The following is a 17844-nucleotide window of genomic DNA, read 5'->3' on the forward strand; positions in this document are numbered from 1 at the left end:
ACCAACCTAGCCAGGCACGGTGGCTCATGCCTGTAATCCCAGCACTTTGGGAGGCCAAGGTTGGTGGATGACGAGGTTGGGAGATCGAGACCATCCTGGCTGACACGGTGAAACCCCATCTCTACTGAAAATACAAAAAATTAGCTGGGTGTGGTGGTGGGCGCCTGTAGTCCCAGCTACTCAGGAGGCTGAGGTGGGAGAATGGCGTGAACTCAGGAGGCGGAGCTTGCAGTGAGCTGAGATCATGCCACTGCACTCCAGTTTGGGCGGCAGAGCCAGACTCCATTTCAAAAACAAAACAAAAAAACAATAAAAACCCAGCCTATATGAGATCTACTTTTTGCTGCCTTTACAGTTCTCAAAGAATCAATCATTTCTTAAAACACACTGGACATTTAATTCAAAGATAATCCAAAAACACCAAAGATATATTTCTGTGGTAGTTTTGGCAATAGAGTATACATTTCTTTAGGAATTACTTGTCATTGCAATGTGGATTACAGCCTAACTTTTGCAGCCAAGTTAGGAGAAATTAGTGCTGTTTTCCCTTTGTTCCCAAATGAGATCATGGCAATTCTTGAAGTCAGGGTTTTCTTTTACTAAAGCCACCCTTTTTCCCCAATCTAACTCAGCCTCGCACAGTGACATGGAGATTGACAAATGTTTGTCATTCAGTTAGGTGGGACTTGAAAAGAAAATGAGGGCAGGATCACTTTGCTATTTTTCTGTTAGAGTTTGCATAATATTCTGTGAAGATTTGTGGGAGTGACAGCAAGAAAATCTTTGTGGAAAATGAGAGGCAAGTCCAAGGTTAATGAATTACAGGGAAATCTCTTAAAGATGTAACAATAATCATATTAATGACTGTCATTTCTCTTCTGGTTACTATGTACTGAGCACTAAGTTAAGTACTTTTTATCATTGTCTCATTTAGCCATTATCCTAAGAAGAAGGTACAATAATCCCATTTTACAGGTGAGGAAACCCAAAACTGAGAGAGGATAAATAACTTGTCAAAGTCATGCATCTTCCAAGATGCACACCTGGAGTTTGAACTCAGGTATGTGAAGTTTGCATTTTGCTTTCTGCCCAATGCCTGCCTCCACTTGCATTCATTCTCCACTGGCCCTCCATATCCACAAATTCCCACAACCAACTGTACTTGTCTGTTTTCACACTGCTATGAAGATACTACCTGAGACTGGGTAATTTATAAACAAGAGAGGTTTAATTAACTCACAGTTTCACGTGGCTGGGGAGGCGTCAGGAAATTTATGGTCATGGCAAAAGGTGAAGGGGAAGCAGGCACCTTCTTCACAAGGTGGCAGGAGAGAGAGGGCACAGGGGAAACTGCTACTTTTAAAACCATCAGATCTGGGGAGAATTCTCTCACTATCAGGACAACAGCATGGGGGAAGCCGCCTCCATGATCCAGTCACCTACCAGGTCCCTACCTTGACACGTGGGGATTACAGTTCAAGATGAGATTTGGGTGGGGACATAACCAAACCATATCATCTTGCCCCAGCCCCTCTCAAATCTCATGTCCTTTTCACATTTCAAAACCAATCATGCCTTCTCAACAGTCCCCCAAAGTCTTAACTCATTCCAGCATTAACTCAAAAGACCAAGTCCAAAGTCTCACCTGAGACAAGCCAAGTCCCTTCCACCTATGAGCCTGTAAAATAAAATTAGTTACTTCTAAGATACAATGAGGGTACAGGCATTGGGCAAATGTTTCCGGTCCAAATGGGAGAAATTGACCAAAATAAAGGGACTACAGGCCTCATGCAAGTCTGAAACCCGGCAGAGCAATCATTAAATCTTAAAACTCTGAAATCATCTCCTTTGATTCCATGTCTCACATGTAGGCCACCCCAGGGCATGCTGATGCAAGAGGTGGGCTCCCACAGTCTTGGTCTTGGGCAGCTGCCCCTGCGTTCCTGTGGCTCAGCAAGGTACAGGCCCTGCGTCCGCTTTCACGGCTGGTGTTGAATGTCTGCAGCACTTCCAGGCACATGGTGCAAGCTGTCAGTGGATCTACCTTTCTGGGGTCTGGAGGATGGGTGCCCTCTTCTCACAGCTCCACTAGGCAATGCCCCAGTGGGGACTCTATTCGGGGGCTACAACTCCACATTTTCCTTCCACATTGCTGCAGCAGAGGTTCTCCTTGAGGGCTCCTTTTAGCCATGGCTGGTGCTGGATCCGCTCGGATGTGTGGAACCAAGTCCCCAGGCTGCACAGAGCAGATGGGCCCTGGGCCTGTGATAGGAGGGGCTGCCGTGAAGGTCTCTGACATGCCCTAGAGACATTTCCCCATTGTCTTGACCATTAATATTTGGCTCCTTGTTACTTAGGCAAATTTCTTCAACCAGCTTGAATTCCTCCTCAGAAAGTTGGTTTTTCTTTTCTACCACATGGTCAGGCTGCACATTTTCCAAACCTTTATGCTCTGCTTCTCTTAAACATAACGTTCCATTGGGCATCTGCTATATGTCATGCACCCATATAGGACCTGAATGTAGGGATGAATATAACAGGATTCCTGCACTGAAGGAATTCACAATTAAGCTTATGGGGGGTTAGGGAGGATAAGCAGAAACTTTCGTAGCTAAGAGTGATAGGTGTGAGGAATAGCTTAGAAGAGAATAGATAGGTTAGCTCTCAGCAGAGGAAACAGCACGAGCAAAGATCCAGAAACAAAAGTTTATGAAACAAAGGTGAGGCATGGAAAGTGGGTTGGGACTAGATAGTAAAGGGCCTTGAAAGCTTTCAGAGAACTTTGGCAGTGGGGAGCAATAGAAGGTTTGAAAACAAGGACATCTTATCAGAATTGTGCTTTAGAAGAACAACAAAGACAGAGTGAAGGGCTAGAAGGAGAAAGCCTAGAGGCAGTTAGGAAGCTCTATAATAAGCCTAGAAAGGTTAGCAAGAGTGGGGATGAGAGGTGAGGGGCGTTTGGGATTCAAACTGATTTGACAAATAGTAATTGTGTATCAATTTTGTGCCAGACCCTGTGCTAGGCTCTGTGTTAGAGATATTGCAGAGAATCACTTACAGCTTCTGCCCAAGATCTAGTGGTGACACAACCACCATTGCTAAGAGGAAATGCAATTCAGAGGTGGTTCTGAGGTTCCTGCATGGAGACGTGTGGATTGTAGCACTTCATTTCTGAGTTTATGGAACATGGATGTGGGAGCAGAGTTGAGAGGGGGAAAGATAATGAGCTTAGTTTTGAATATGGTTTATCTGTAGACTTTCTAACTGCTCCTTGGCAGGGTATTAATTATATTAGTCTGGAGTTTGGAGGAGAAGTTGAGACAGGAGTGATTATTCTTTTTCTTCTGCCAAACACATTATAAACTTGTTTATGAGGTAACTTATTTTCTTTGTTTTTTATTTTTAAATTTTATTTATTTATCCTTTATTTATAACATAAGTATGTATGTTGGAGTCTCGCTCTGTCGCCCAGGCTGGAGTGCAGTGGTGCGATCATAGATCACTGCAGCCTCAAACTCATGGGTGCAAGTGATGCTCTCACCTTGGCCTCCTGGGTCGCTGGGATGATAAGCATGAGCTACCATGCCTGGCTGTGAGATAACTTTAAAGCATTCTAGCTTTCTGTTGTAGATTCTAGCTTTCTGTTATAGAAAACCATATCATGGAAAAGATTTCCAGTTGCCTACCTGTTTTAAGATGCACCTGGGACTTGCCTTAATCATGTATGATAGGAGACAACTGCTTTAATCATGTCACACAGACAACTGCTTTGAAAAAAGAGTCTTTTATTTCACAGTTCCCAATAGGAGGTGGCATGCTATGCCATGCAAGGCAGCTTAGGGATGCACTGGAGTTAGTCAGGAGGAAGAAGGAGAGGGGAAAACATGAGCCAGAGCCTTTGTTGTGTTTTTCATAGGGAAGCAATGAGTAAGGCACCGGTGGAATGCTGAGCAAGTTTAGGATTGGGTAGTTTGAATAATTTCAGCAGGCTGCAGGCTCTCAAGATGGTCCCTAGTTACCAGGTGCCTGGCCCTGGGGTGATTGAAGGCAAGGTCATAGTGTCCTGGGCTCATTTTCTACCTCCTAAGCAAAGGAGGTAGACAGGAGGGGCAGTATGGATTCAGGATTGGCTGGTTTGCTTATCAAAGGTGTTTTCTCAGGCAAGTTGTTTGCTAACTCTAGGAATTAGCTAACCTTGGGAGGGCATGCCTTCTCTGGGTCTGCAAGGTCCAAAAGTGTCAAAGCATAAAATACAGAAAATAAACATGATTAATGCACTACCCAGTATCTATTGTCCCTTCTGTATTTATAGAACCCAGATGTGACAGGGTGCACAGCACATGTACTGCATTCCTGTTCTCTTCACTTAGGGGTTGCCAAGGGGCTATAGGCAGAAGTCACTTGGTGATGCTCTCAGGGAACTTTTTATATGAGTTACTATTGAGAGGTGTATCCTGTGTGCTTCCCCAGACTCTCGTCCTACAGCATTTTCTTTTTTGTCTGAAATGTGGACATTTCATGGCTGGATTTCCAGTTGCCATCTTGGACCATGAGGCCATCTTCAGAATGGAAGATAGAAGAAGCTGGGATCTGCGATCACCATGCAACCACCATACCAGCCTGGACAGTTTGCCTCTGGACTGCTTTGGGAGACAAAAATATACCTCTCCTCTAAGCCACTTATTTGTGTTGTGTACTTAAACCTGATTCTTTCTTATTCATACGTTGTTGACTTTATCTCCACATACATGAGCAACTCTTTACTCTTATCTTTCTCTTACATGACCTTTCACGGCAAGTAGAAGTAAAATCTTTTCTTTATTCCCACAATCCTTTAGGTTTTAAACTAATGTCTCATTAAATTTAGGGAAGGGAGTGGGACATAAAAAGTACACAAACCTTAGCAATTAGCTTTAAAAAGGGTCAACATAAGCATACTTTAATATAAGCTACATACTGTTTAATTCTGCATATAGTCCTGAATGAAGATCCTTAATTAATAGCCCCTTGGTAAATAGAGGAGCTCTTAGGTTAAGAACAGAAGTATTGTTCTTATGCCTCCCTTGGCAGTATTGTAGAAGACTAGCAATCCAGAGTGGGTCTGAGACTCCCCACTGCAAGTCCAAGATCGGGATGTAAGCTTGGCCACTTTCTGGTGAGGCTTCTCTTGCTAGCTTGTAGCTTACCACCATCTCTCTGCATGTAAGCCAGGCTCCAAGGGGCATGCCTTTTAATTCTAATCCATGATCAATGGCACTGAACTTTTACAATTTTATGCACTTAAACCTCACTCCAGGTGGATAGTGGCTCCTGGTGGAATTCCTTTTCTGTATCTCTGAGTCCTCCCTCCTGAGGAATGAGACTTTTTACTCTTCTGAGTAATTCTGAGCCTCTTCCATTTGGTGCCGCTCATATTTTGTTTTGGGTGACTCAGAGCCCTACACCCTTTGAAACTGAGCCCAAGTCCTCCATCATCTTTGTGACCTAGATCTCTTCCTTCTCTGTGACACTGGACACTACTCATTTGCATTTTAACAAAGCGCTGCAAAGTTTAGGTTCATAGATGGAATGTGACGATCCATATCATCTGTGAAGAGGACAGATTAATCTGAAAGAGCCAGAGAGGATTCCCTAAATTGTACTCTACGACAGACTAAATTGGGCAGAGACAAGAGACAGGTACAGTGAAGCAACAGGTAGAGGAGTAGATTAACGAGAAAAATATCAAATCAGTGAGGAGATTCTATATATCAACAGAAAGAACAAAGATCAGGGCTGCCTAATTGCTGACATGATGGGACTCACCGAGGGGGTGTTCCTGATTCTGTCTGGCACTCAGTTCACACTGGGAATTCTGGTCAATTGTTTCATTGGGTTGGTCAATGGTAGCAGCTGGTTCAAGACCAAGAGAATGTCTTTGTCTGACTTCATCATCACCACCCTGGCACTCTTGAGGATCATTCTGCTGTGTATTATCTTGACTGATAGTTTTTTAATAGAATTCTCTCCCAACGCACATGATTCAGGGATAATAATGCAAATTATTGATGTTTCCTGGACATTTACAAACCATCTGAGCATTTGGCTTGCCACTTGTCTTGGTGTCCTCTACTGCCTGAAAATCGCCAGTTTCTCTCACCCCACATTCCTCTGGCTCAAGTGGAGAGTTTCTAGGGTGATGGAATGGATGCTGTTGGGTGCACTGCTCTTATCCTGTGGTAGTACCGCATCTCTGATCAATGAGTTTAAGCTCTATTCTGTCTTTAGGGGAATAGAGGCCACCAGGAATGTGACTGAACACTTCAGAAAGAAGAGGAGTGAGTATTATCTGATCCATGTTCTTGGGACTCTGTGGTACCTGCCTCCCTTAATTGTGTCCCTGGCCTCCTACTTTTTGCTCATCTTCTCTCTGGGGAGGCACACACGGCAGATGCTGCAAAATGGTACAAGCTCCAGAGATCCAAGCACTGAGGCCCACAAGAGGGCCATCAGAATCATCCTTTCCTTCTTCTTTCTCTTCTTACTTTACTTTCTTGCTTTTTTAATTGCGACATTTGGTAATTTCCTACCAAAAACCAAGATGGCTAAGATGACTGGCGAAGTAATGACAATGTTTTATCCTGCTGGCCACTCATTTATTCTCATTCTGGGGAACAGCAAGCTGAAGCAGACATTTGTAGAGATGCTCCGGTGTGAGTCTGGTCATCTGAAACCTGGATCCAAGGGACCCATTTTCTCTTAGAGTAACAGAGGGCATGGGGTGGAGCCTGTGAGCCTTTTGACCTGGCTCAAGACTACAGGACTCTTCCTGACCCTCCTGTGATACCAGTTCCATAACATCACTAGGAGAGAAACACTGACTGCATTGCCCCTGGTCCCTGGGACCTGTTCCAAGGTGAAAGCTATGCTTCTCACGGCCTCTCTCTGTATGGTGGTTGTGGAGGTGGGGAGGGTGCAGGAATAGTAGTCTTGGAAATGACAATGTTGTAAGAACACTCTCACTATAAACACACGGTGCTGTATTTTAATAATCATCAGCTCAACATAATGAGTCTGATTACTAGTTTCAGCTTAAATTAGATACTAACAGTGATAAACATAAAATTACATGGTAGACTTGAAGGAAAGAGCAAAAGCTTTGCGGTCCTATAGACGTGGGTTTGAATTCTGATTCTGGCCAAGATTTTTGGCCTCCGGTGAGTTATTTTAATTACCTGTCTGATCCCCTCTTCTGATCCCTACTGGCCATTTTAGCACAGTGTGTTATGTACAGTACTCAGTAAGTGAAGGCTATTATTGTGCTAATATTGGATTGTGCAGCAACAGCAATTTCCATATGATTCCAGTTCCCACAAACCCATTGTGTAATGATGAAAACGGTGGAAAGAAAATCAAGACCTTTAGATTCTAGATTGCAATTCAATCTTGCCTTTCATGATCATTTTGCTAAAGTACATTTTCAAATAATTATTTTGTAGATTGGGCAAAAGACCAAGTAGTTTTGTTTTTATTTTTGACCAAGATGCCTACCTGGTTTTAAAATTACAGTTTTATCAAATGTAATGTAAGTAAATTTTGTAAGTTTAATCACTTTTATTTAAATAGAAGTATACAGGCATTGATTTACTTCCTGTTATTTACAATTTTGACATGTCAATGAAAAGATATTGCTTAATATCCTGAAGAATTCTCAAATTTGTAAACATATTCAGTTAATACACATGGCATTATTCAGAAATGTGGATTTCTAGCCCTAATGGGACTCTCAGAAGTGTACTGTTGTGGCTAAGAATGTGGACCCTGAAATTAGACAACCTGTGTTTGAATCTGGCTTTGGCCCTTTTGAACTGGGTGACCTTGGGGAAACTTCTTAACCAGTCTGTATTTAACTTTCTTCACTTATAAAATAGAAATAGTAATTTGTGTGTGTGTGTGTGTGTGTGTGTGTTGGGATAAAGCTGTTGGAAGGAATGAGTGAATTAACACATGGAAAGTGCTTAGAGTCCTACATGGAGTAAACACACAATAAAACTGCTATCGTTGTTGTTATTTTGTGAAAAGGAGCATACTTTGACATAATAAAAAGGAGTATATTTGGACATAGCATGAATGTCCATTACATTACTGGACATTTGGTCATATGTAACCAGAAATTAACGTTAGGGTCGTTCTGGGATTTATATGTTAATTTCTAAAATGATGGGAATAAAATTTCCTTTGGTCTGCACAGTTTGCATTATCCCATTGGATTAAACACCTCCACAACCAGCAGGTGGGGGTTCGGGAGAAAAACCATATTATTGATAGATAAAATAAAGAACTGACTTGTTTTCAGCACATTTGAGCTTGTAGAGTGAGTAAATTTTGTTAGCCCCACTGCCATTAAATTGTCATTGTGACTTGGTGGAGCTGGGCCAACGGTCTGAGCAAGATTTCCAGGTTAACTCTGAAATACATATTTTCAGGAGTTGACGAGTGGAGTTTCTTGGCCATGTTCTGTCTGGCCTCAATTTCCATTTGTGGCCAGACAGTGTATTCACAGCCAGAGAGGAAAGATTTCTGAATTGTCCTTGGCTTTCCAGGCTTCTCCCCTTATTGCCCAGCTAGCAGATCCCCTTGAGAAAGGGATGAGCTCTGCCTTGCTTCTGGATGTTGCTGTAATATTCCAGGAATGAATACATTGCTCACTTCATTTTGATTCTGGCTAACCTTGATTCCAGTTCATTCCTTCCTGCCACAAACATTTATTTAACACTTATTGTACACCAAGCACTGTACAAGACCAAGCACTGTATGAGACGCTTGTTCCTTGAACACTGTTCTGTTCTCAAAAACATTACTTAGTGTGTAATATAGACACAGAAACAAGTATTTAATTGCTGCGTCACTGAAACAGGTGCTTCAGGTACAATAAAGGGATCATCCTATCTTGAGGGTCCTGGTGCAGGTGATCTTTGTGTCTAGACCCCTTTTGTGGCAGCCTTGAAAATGTGCACTCAGATCTCTGCTGTGGAGTCACAATTGGCTGATGGCTCCAGCTTTGGAGATCCACTACCTTGAGGCCACGTCTCCTGCAGGCTTCTCCCAGCCAGTGGTGGAGCACTGTGGAGTACAAAGGCAGGTATGTTTTGCTGAGACATGGGACTCCTCTAACAGGCAATTTTGGCCAAGGACTCTGCATCAGCTTGGTCGAAGTTTTCTTGGACCTCTACTGCACTTTAGAACTCTCTCTACCCAATTATTCCATACCCCCCTTTACCTCTTCCCCTCTTTTATAGCTGTCAGACCTACATTGCTATCTGAATACTCTGCTCACTTCTTCTGGCTCCCACCCACCTAACATCTCTTGCACATCTAATCTTTTTTAAGCCTCTGCCTCTTGGCAGACCTCTCATATAAGTAATCTCTTTATTAAAAAGCTAGTGCAGATGATAAAGATACTCACTGAAAGACATATAAGTGTATGTGCATGTGTGTGTGTGTGTTCTAAGTGCACCAGAATTCTAGAAATCATTCCAGATTCTGCCTTCTTCTACAGCCTCAATATCCATTTAGTTGCCAGATCCCGTTGGTTGTACTTCAAAACATTTCTCTCAAATGTTCCCTGGTCTCCATTTCCACTCTTTTCAGCCCATCAGAGTGATTGCAACAGGATTCTAACTAGTTTCCTGTTTCCAGCTCCATCCCCTTCCAACAAAGCCTTTCCTCATTACTTGGATTGTAAGTGTGCCTCCTGAACACTCATGTTGTGCTCCTTATGTTTCCTTATTATGGCATCTAAAACTCTCAGTTCTGTCTATTCATCTGTCTGTTTTTTTTTTTGTTTTTTTTTTTTTTTTTTTACCATTTTGTATATTCTTTAAAGGCGGGATGTGCTGTGGGTGATTCTTCTCTATTTCCCCAGCACCTAACAGTGTCTGGCTGATAATAACAGTTTATAGAATGAAAGAACCAGTGAGGGGAAGTCTAGTGTAGTAGAAAGAGCTCAGTCTCAGACCTTTCAGCTTAGCCACTCATTTGCTGCTATGGTTTGGATGTCCCCTCCAAAACTCATGACAGAATGTAATTGTGCCCTTGTAACAGTGTTGAGAGGTAGGGCCTTTAAGAGGTGATTGGGTCATGAGGGCTTTGCCCTCATGAATGGATTAATGCAGGAGTGGGTTTGTTATTGCAGGAGTTTGGCCCCCTTTTCCTGTCTTGTTCCCATGTACACATTCTTGCCCTCTGCCATGTATGCCCTCTCATACTAAGTAGGCCCTCATTAGATGCCAAGCTGATGCCAGCACCATGCTCTTGGACTTCCCAGCTTCCAGAACTGTGAGCCAACTAGATTTCTTTTCTTTATAAATTACCCAATGTGTGGTTTTCTGTTATAGCAGCAGAAAATGGGCTAAGGCATTTGCTCTGGTATTAGGCAGTCACTTATTTTCCCTGGTCTTCATTTTGCTCACTCATAAATAGGGATAACCATATACTCCTCCTAGGATGCCTGATGCACTGCTGGGAACATAGCAAGCATTTAAAAAAACCACAAGTAATGGAAGTTTTCTTCTTTCTCCTAAGTGCCATGTATTACTTTTTTGAAAAAATTTCTTTTTTTTTCTTATTTTAAATTTAATCACCTTCCATCTGGAAACTGAGAAGGAGAAGTTTAGCTACTATTTCATATAAATTAATATTGACAGAACACTAAATTTCTTTGAAGAGAATTTTTAAAAAGTAAATAAAAGTAAAAAATCTGAAAATGTTTACATTACTTCCTTAAAACTTCTGAAATATTAGCTAATAACAAAAGAAATCTTCATGCCAATTTTGATTTTAGATTATCAATAACTTTTAACTTAGGGTCTTCTTAAAAAGTCTCATTTATAGAAATCATTGCTACAAAAAGCTTAAGGTAGGGTGTATTTTTTTTGCCACAACTTTTTTCTTTTTATTATACTTTAAGTTTTAGGGTACATGTGCACAACATGCAGGTTTGTTACATATGTATACATGTGCCATGTTGGTGTGCTGCACCCATTAACTCATCATTTAACATTAGGTATATCCCCTAATGCTATCCCTCCCCCCTCCCCCCTCCCCCCTCCCCACAACAGGTCCCGGTGTGTGATGTTCCCCTTCCTGTGTCCATGTGTTCTCATTATTGAATTCCCAGCTGTGAGTGAGAACATGCGGTGTTTGGTTTTTTGTCCTTGTGATAGTTTGCTGAGAATGATAGTTTCCAGCTTCATCCATGTCCCTACAAAGGACATGAATTCATCATTTTTTATGGTTGCATAGTATTCCATGGTGTATATGTGCCACATTTTCTTCATCCAGTCTGTCACTGTTGCACATTTGACTTCGTTCCAAGTCTTTACTATTGTGAATAGTGCCTCAATCAGCATACGTGTGCATGTGTCTTTATAGCAGCATGATTTATAATCCTTTGGGTATATACCCAGTAATGGGATGGCTGGGTCAAATGGTATTTCTAGTTCTAGATCCCTGAGGAATCGCCACACTGTCTTCCAAAATGGTTGAACTAGTTTACAGTCCCACCAACAGTGTAAAAGTGTTCCTATTTCTTCACATCCTCTCCAGCACCTGTTGTGTCCTGACTTTTTAATGATCGCCATCCTAACTGGTGTGAGATGGTATCTCATTGTGGTTTTGATTTGCATTTCTCTGATGGCCAGTGATGATGAGCATCTTTTCATGTGTCTTTTGGCTGCATAAATGTCTTCTTTTGAGAAGTGTCTGTTCATATCCTTCGCCCACTTGTTAATGGGGTTGTTTTCTTCTTGTAAATTTGTTTGAGTTCATTGTAGATTCTGGATATTAGCTCTTTGTCAGATGAGTAGATTGCAAAAATTTTCTCACATTCTGTAAGTTGCCTGTTCACTCTGATGGTAGTTTCTTTTGCTGTGCAGAAGCTCTTTAGTTTAATTAGATCCCATTTGTCAATTTTGGCTTTTGTTGCCATTGCTTTTGGTGTTTCAGACATGAAGTCCTTGCCCATGCCTATGTCCTGAATGGTATTGCCCAGGTTTTCTTCTAGGGTTTTTATGGTTTTAGGTCTAACATATAAGTCTTTAATCCATCTTGAATTAATTTTTGTATAAGATATAAGGGAGGGATCCAGTTTCAGCTTTCTACATATGGCTAGCCAGTTTTCCCAGCACCATTTATTAAATAGGGAATCCTTTCTCCATTTCTTGTTTTTGTCAGGTTTGTCAAAGATCAGATAGTTGTAGATATGCGGCATTATTTCTGAGGGCTCTGTTCTCTTCCATTGGTCTATATCTCTGTTTTGGTGCCAGTACCATGCTGTTTTGGTTACTGTAGCCTTGTAGTATAGTATAGTATAGTTTGTATAGTATAGTACTGTAGTGTACTATAGTTTAGTATAGTTTGTGTAGTATAGTATAGTAGTGTGATGCCGCCGTATAGTATAGTATAGTATAGTATAGTATAGTATAGTATAGTATAGTATAGTATAGTAGTGTGATGCCGCCAGCTTTGTTCTTTTGGCTTAGGATTGACTTGGCAATACAGCCTCTTTTTTGGTTCCATATGAACTTTAAAGTAGTTTTTTCCAATTCTGTGAAGAAAGTCATTGGTAGCTTGATGGAGATGCCATTGAATCTATAAATTACCTTGGTCAGTATGGCCATTTTCATGATATTGATTCTTCCTACCCATGAGCATGGAATGTTCTTCCGTTTGTTTGTGTCCTCTTTTATTTCATTGAGCAGTGGTTTGTAGTTCTCCTTGAAGAGGTCCTTCACGTCCCTTGTAAGCTGGATTCCTAGATATTTTATTCTCTTTGAAGCAATTGCGAATGGGAGTTCACTCATGATTTGGCTCTCTGTTTGTTTGTTATGAGTATATAAGAATGCTTGTGATTTTTGTACATTGATTTTGTATCCTGAGACTTTGCTGAAGTTGCCTATCAGGTTAAGGAGATTTTGGGCTGAGACAATGGGGTTTTCTAGATATACAATCATGTCATCTGCAAACAGGGACAATTTGACTTCCTCTTTTCCTAATTGAATACCGTTTATTTCCTTCTCCTGCCTGATTGCCCTGGCCAGAACTTCCAACACTGTGTTGAATAGGAGTGGTGAGAGAGGGCATCCCTGTCTTGTGCCACTTTTCAAGGGAATTCTTCCAGTTTTTGCCCATTCAGTATGATATTTGCTGTGGGTTTGTCATAGATAGCTCATTATTTTGAGATACATCCCATCAATAACTAATTTATTGAGAGTTTTTAGCATGAAGGGTTGTTGAATTTTATCAAAGGCCTTTTCTGCATCTGTTGTGATAATCACGTGGTTTTTGTTGTTGGTTCTGTTTATAAGCCGGATTACGTTTATTGATTTTTGTATGTTGAAACAGCCTTGCATCCCAGGGATGAAGCCTACTTGATCATGGTGGATAAGCTTTTTGATGTGCTGCTGGATTCGGTTTGCCAGTATTTTATTGAGGATTTTTGCATCGATGTTCATCAGGGATATTGGTCTAAAATTCTCTTTTTTTTGTTGTGTCTCTGCCAGGCTTTGGTATCAGGATGATGCTGGCCTCATAAAATGAGTTGGGGAGGATTCCCTCTTTTTCTTTTGATTGGAATAGTTTCAGAAGGAATGGTACCAGCTCCTCCTTGTACCTCTGGTAGAATTCGGCTGTGAATCCATCTGGTCCTGGACTTTTTTTGATTGGTAAGCTATTAATTATTGCCTCAATTTTGGAGCCTGTTATTGGTCTATTCAGAGATTCAACTTCTTCCTGGTTTAGTCTTGGGAGGGTGTATGTGTTGAGGAATTTATCCATTTCTTCTAGATTTTCTAGTTTATTTGTGTGGAGGTGTTTTCAGTATTCTCTGATGGTAGTTTGTATTTCTGTGGGATTGGTGGTGATATCCCCTTTATCATTTTTTATTGTGTCTGTTTGATTCTTCTCTCTTTTCTTCTTTATTAGTCTTGCTAGTGATCTATCCATTTTGTTGACCTTTTCAAAAAACCAGCTCCTGGATTCACTGATTTTTTGAAGGGGTTTTTGTGTCTCTATCTCCTTCAGTTCTGCTCTGATCATAGTGATTTCTTGCCTTCTGGTAGCTTTTGAATGTGTTTGCTCTTGCTTCTCTAGTTCTTTTAATATGATGTTAGGGTGTCAATTTTAGATCTTTCCTGATTTCTCCTGTGGGCATTTAGTGCTATAAATTTTCCTCTACACACTACTTTGTATGTGTCCCAGACATTCTTGTATGTTGTGTCTCTATTCTCGTTGGTTTCAAAGAACATCTTTATTTCTGCCTTCATTACATTATGTACCCAGTAGTCATTCAGGAGCAGGTTGTTCAGTTTCCATGTCATTCAGGAGCAGGTTGTCATTCAGGAGTCATTCAGTAGTCATTCAGGAGCAGGTTGTTCAGTTGAGCAGTTTTGAGTGAGTTTCTTAATCCTGAGTTCTAGTTTGATTGCACTGTGGTCTGAGAGACAGTTTATTAGACTTTCTGTGCTTTTACATTTGCTGAGGAGTGCTTTACTTCCAACTATGTGGTCAGTTTTGGAATAGGTGTGGTGTGGTGCTGAAAAGAATGTATATTCTGTTGATTTGGGGTGGAGAGTTCTGTAGATGTCTATTAGGTCCGCTTGGTGCAGAGCTGAATTCAATTCCTGGGTATCCTTGTTAACTTTCTGTCTCGTTGATCTGTCTAATGTTGACAGTGGAGTGTTAAAGTCTCCCATTATTATTGTGTGGAAGTCTAAGTCTCTTTCTAGGTCTCTAAGGACTTGCTTTATGAATCTGGGTGCTCCTGTATTGGGTGCATATATATTTAGGATAGTTAGCTCTTCTTGTTGAATTGATCCCTTTACCATTATGTAATGGCCTTCTTTGGCTCTTTTGATCTTTGTTGGTTTAAAGTCTGTTTTATCAGAGACTAGGATTGCAACCCCCACCTTTTTTTGTTTTCCATTTGCTTGATAGATCTTCCTCCATCCCTTTATTTTGAGCCTATGTGTGTCTCTGCATGTGAGATGGATTTCCTGAATACAGCACACTGATGGGTCTTGACTCTTTATCCAATTTGCCAGTCTGTGTCTTTTAATTGGAGCATTTAGCTCATTTACATTTAAGATTAATATTGTTATGTGTGAATTTGATCCTGTCATTATGATGTTAGCCGGTTATTTTGCTCATTGGTTGATGCAGTTTCTTCCTAGCCTTGATGGTCTTTACAATTTGGCATGTTTTTGCAGTGGCTGGTACCAATTGTTTCTTTCCATGTTTAGTGCTTCCTTCAGGAGCTCTTTTAGGGCAGGCCTGGTGGTGACAAAATCTCTCAGCAATTGCTTGTCTGTAAAGTATTTTATTTCTCCTTCACTTATGAAGCTTAATTTGGCTGGATATGAAATTCTGGGTTGAAAATTCTTTTCTTTAAGAATGTTGAATATTGGCCCCCACTCTCTTCTGGCTTGTAGATTTCTGCTGAGAGATCAGCTGTTAGTCTGATGGACTTCCGTTTGTGGGTAACCCGACCTTTCTCTCTGACTGCCCTTAACATTTTTTCCTTCATTTCAACTTTGGTGAATCTGACAATTATGTGTCTTGGAGTTGCTATTCTTGAGGAGTATCTTTGTGGCGTTCTCTGTATTTCTTGAATGTGAATGTTGGCCTGCCTTGCTAGACTGGGGAAGTTCTCCTGGGTAATATCCTGCAGAGTGTTTTCCAACTTGGTTCCATTCTCCCCGTCACTTTCAGGTACACCAATCAGACGTAGATTTGGTCTTTTCACATAGTCCTATATTTCTTGAAGGCTTTGTTCATTTCTTTTTATTCTTTTTCCTCTAAACTTCTTTTCTCGCTTCATTTCATTCATTTGATCTTCCATCACTGATACCCTTTCTTCCAGTTGATCGAATCAGCTACTGAGGCTTGTGCATTCGTCACATAGTTCTTGTGCTGTGGTTTTTAGCTCCATCAGGTCCTTTAAGGACTTCTCTGCATTGGTTATTCTAGTTAGCCATTCGTCTAATTTTTTTTTCAAGGTTTTTAACTTATTTGCCATGGGTTCGAACTTCCTCCTTTAGCTCGGAGTAGTTTGATTGTCTGAAGCCTTCTTCTCTCAACTCGTCAAAGTCATTCTCCGTCCAGCTTTGTTCCGTTGCTGGTAAGGAGCTGCATTCCTTTGGAGGAGGAGAAGTGCTCCGATTTTTAGAGTTTCCAGTTTTTCTTCTCTGTTTTTTCCCCATCTTTGTGGTTTTATCTACCATTGGTCTTTGATGATGGTGACGTACAGATGGGGTTTTGGTGTCGATGTCCTTTCTGTTTGTTAGTTTTCCTTCTAACAGTCAGGACCCTCAGCTGCAGGTCTGTTGGAGTTTGCTGGAGGTCCACTCCAGACGCTGTTTGCCTGGGTATCAGCAGCGGAGGCTGCAGAACAGTGGATATTGGTGAACAGCAAATTTTGCTGCCTGATTGTTCCTCTGGAAGTTTTGTCTCAGAGGAGTACCCAGCTGTGTGAGGTGTCAGTCTGCCCCTACTGGGGGGTGCCTCCCACTTAGGCTACTCGGGGGTCAGGGACCCACTTGAAGAGGCAGTCTGTTCGTTCTCAGATCTCCAGCTGTGTGCTGGGAGAACCACTACTCTCTTCAAAGCTGTCAGACAGGGACATTTAAGTTTGCAGAGGTTTCTGCTGCCTTTTATTTGGCTATGCCCTGCCCCCAGAGGTGGAGTCTACAGAGGCAGCCAGGCCTCCGTGTGCTGCCGTGGGCTCCACCCAGTTCGAGCTTCCTGGCCGCTTTGTTTACCTCCTCGAGCCTTGGCAATGGCAGGCGCCCCTCCCCCAGCCTCGCTGCCGCCTTGCAGTTTGACCTCAGACTGCTGTGCTAGCAATGAGCAAGGCTCTGTGGGTGTAGGACTGTCCGAGCCAGGCGTGAGATATAATCTCCTGGTGTGCTGTTTGCTAAGACCGTTGGAAAAGCGCAGTATTAGGGTGGGAGTGACCTGATTTTCCAGGTGCCGTCTGTCATGCCCTTCTTTGACTAGGAAAGGGGATTCCCTGACCCCTTGTGGTTCCCGGGTGAGGCTATGCCTCGCCCTGCTTTGGCTCACGCTCGGTGCAGGGCACCCACTGTCCTGTACCCAATGTCTGACACTCCCCAGTGAGATGAACCCAGTACCTCAGTTGGAAATGCAGAAATCACCTGTCTCATGCGTCGCTCACACTGGGAGCTGTAGGCTGGAGCTGTTCCTATTTGGCCATCTTGGCTCCACCTGAAAAAATTTCAAACTTTTAAATTCCTGTTTCTTCATGACTGACCTTATTCTTCAGAGCCGTCATCAAATAAGTTAAGTGCCATTCATTTGCTTTGACTATTTGCCCTAAAGCCTTCCTTACAGACCTGTCAAGAAGCAGGGTTTGGATCCATGACTGCAATGCCTGCTGGTTGGTCTTCTTGGGCTCTAGTAAATAATCAAACTTATAAGACTGTCTTAGGCTACTGTGGTACCAGCCTACTCAGATGGATATAGTTGAGGGACCCGACTTACCAGCAGGGCATTGTCAGGCCTTCCTCTTTTGCAGAGTTTGGTGCAGGCCATACAGTTCCAGTACAGAAATAAGAGATCCACGTTAGGGTAAGGGTAGGAGCTGCTGCAAATTAAAAGCTTCGTGTCCCAAAAGATCCAATTTATCTTGTGCTAATTTTGTAGACAAAGCTTCTAGGGTTGAGTCAAGGTACAGGCACATGGGAAGGAAGCCCAATGCATGTAGTCTCCATAAGATACTTATTACAGTTCACTTATAGTTCCTTCCAGTCAAGATGCAATTTGCCAATCAAGAGTCTTTTTTTTTTT

At 41.9% G+C, this 17844-nt stretch overlaps 1 protein-coding gene across 1 annotated transcript; it reads left to right on the forward strand.

The window, feature by feature from the left end:
- The first annotated feature begins 5616 nt into the window (after positions 1-5616).
- On the forward strand, positions 5617-6830 carry TAS2R3 (taste 2 receptor member 3). The gene has a single exon (XM_055281467.2). The coding sequence runs from the start codon at positions 5792-5794 to the stop codon at positions 6740-6742; it is 951 nt and encodes a 316-aa protein (XP_055137442.1). The 5' UTR covers positions 5617-5791; the 3' UTR covers positions 6743-6830.
- The last annotated feature ends 11014 nt before the right edge of the window (positions 6831-17844 follow it).

The sequence above is a fragment of the Symphalangus syndactylus genome, chromosome 6, assembly GCF_028878055.3.
Source record: "Symphalangus syndactylus isolate Jambi chromosome 6, NHGRI_mSymSyn1-v2.1_pri, whole genome shotgun sequence".
Lineage (NCBI taxonomy): Eukaryota > Metazoa > Chordata > Mammalia > Primates > Hylobatidae > Symphalangus > Symphalangus syndactylus.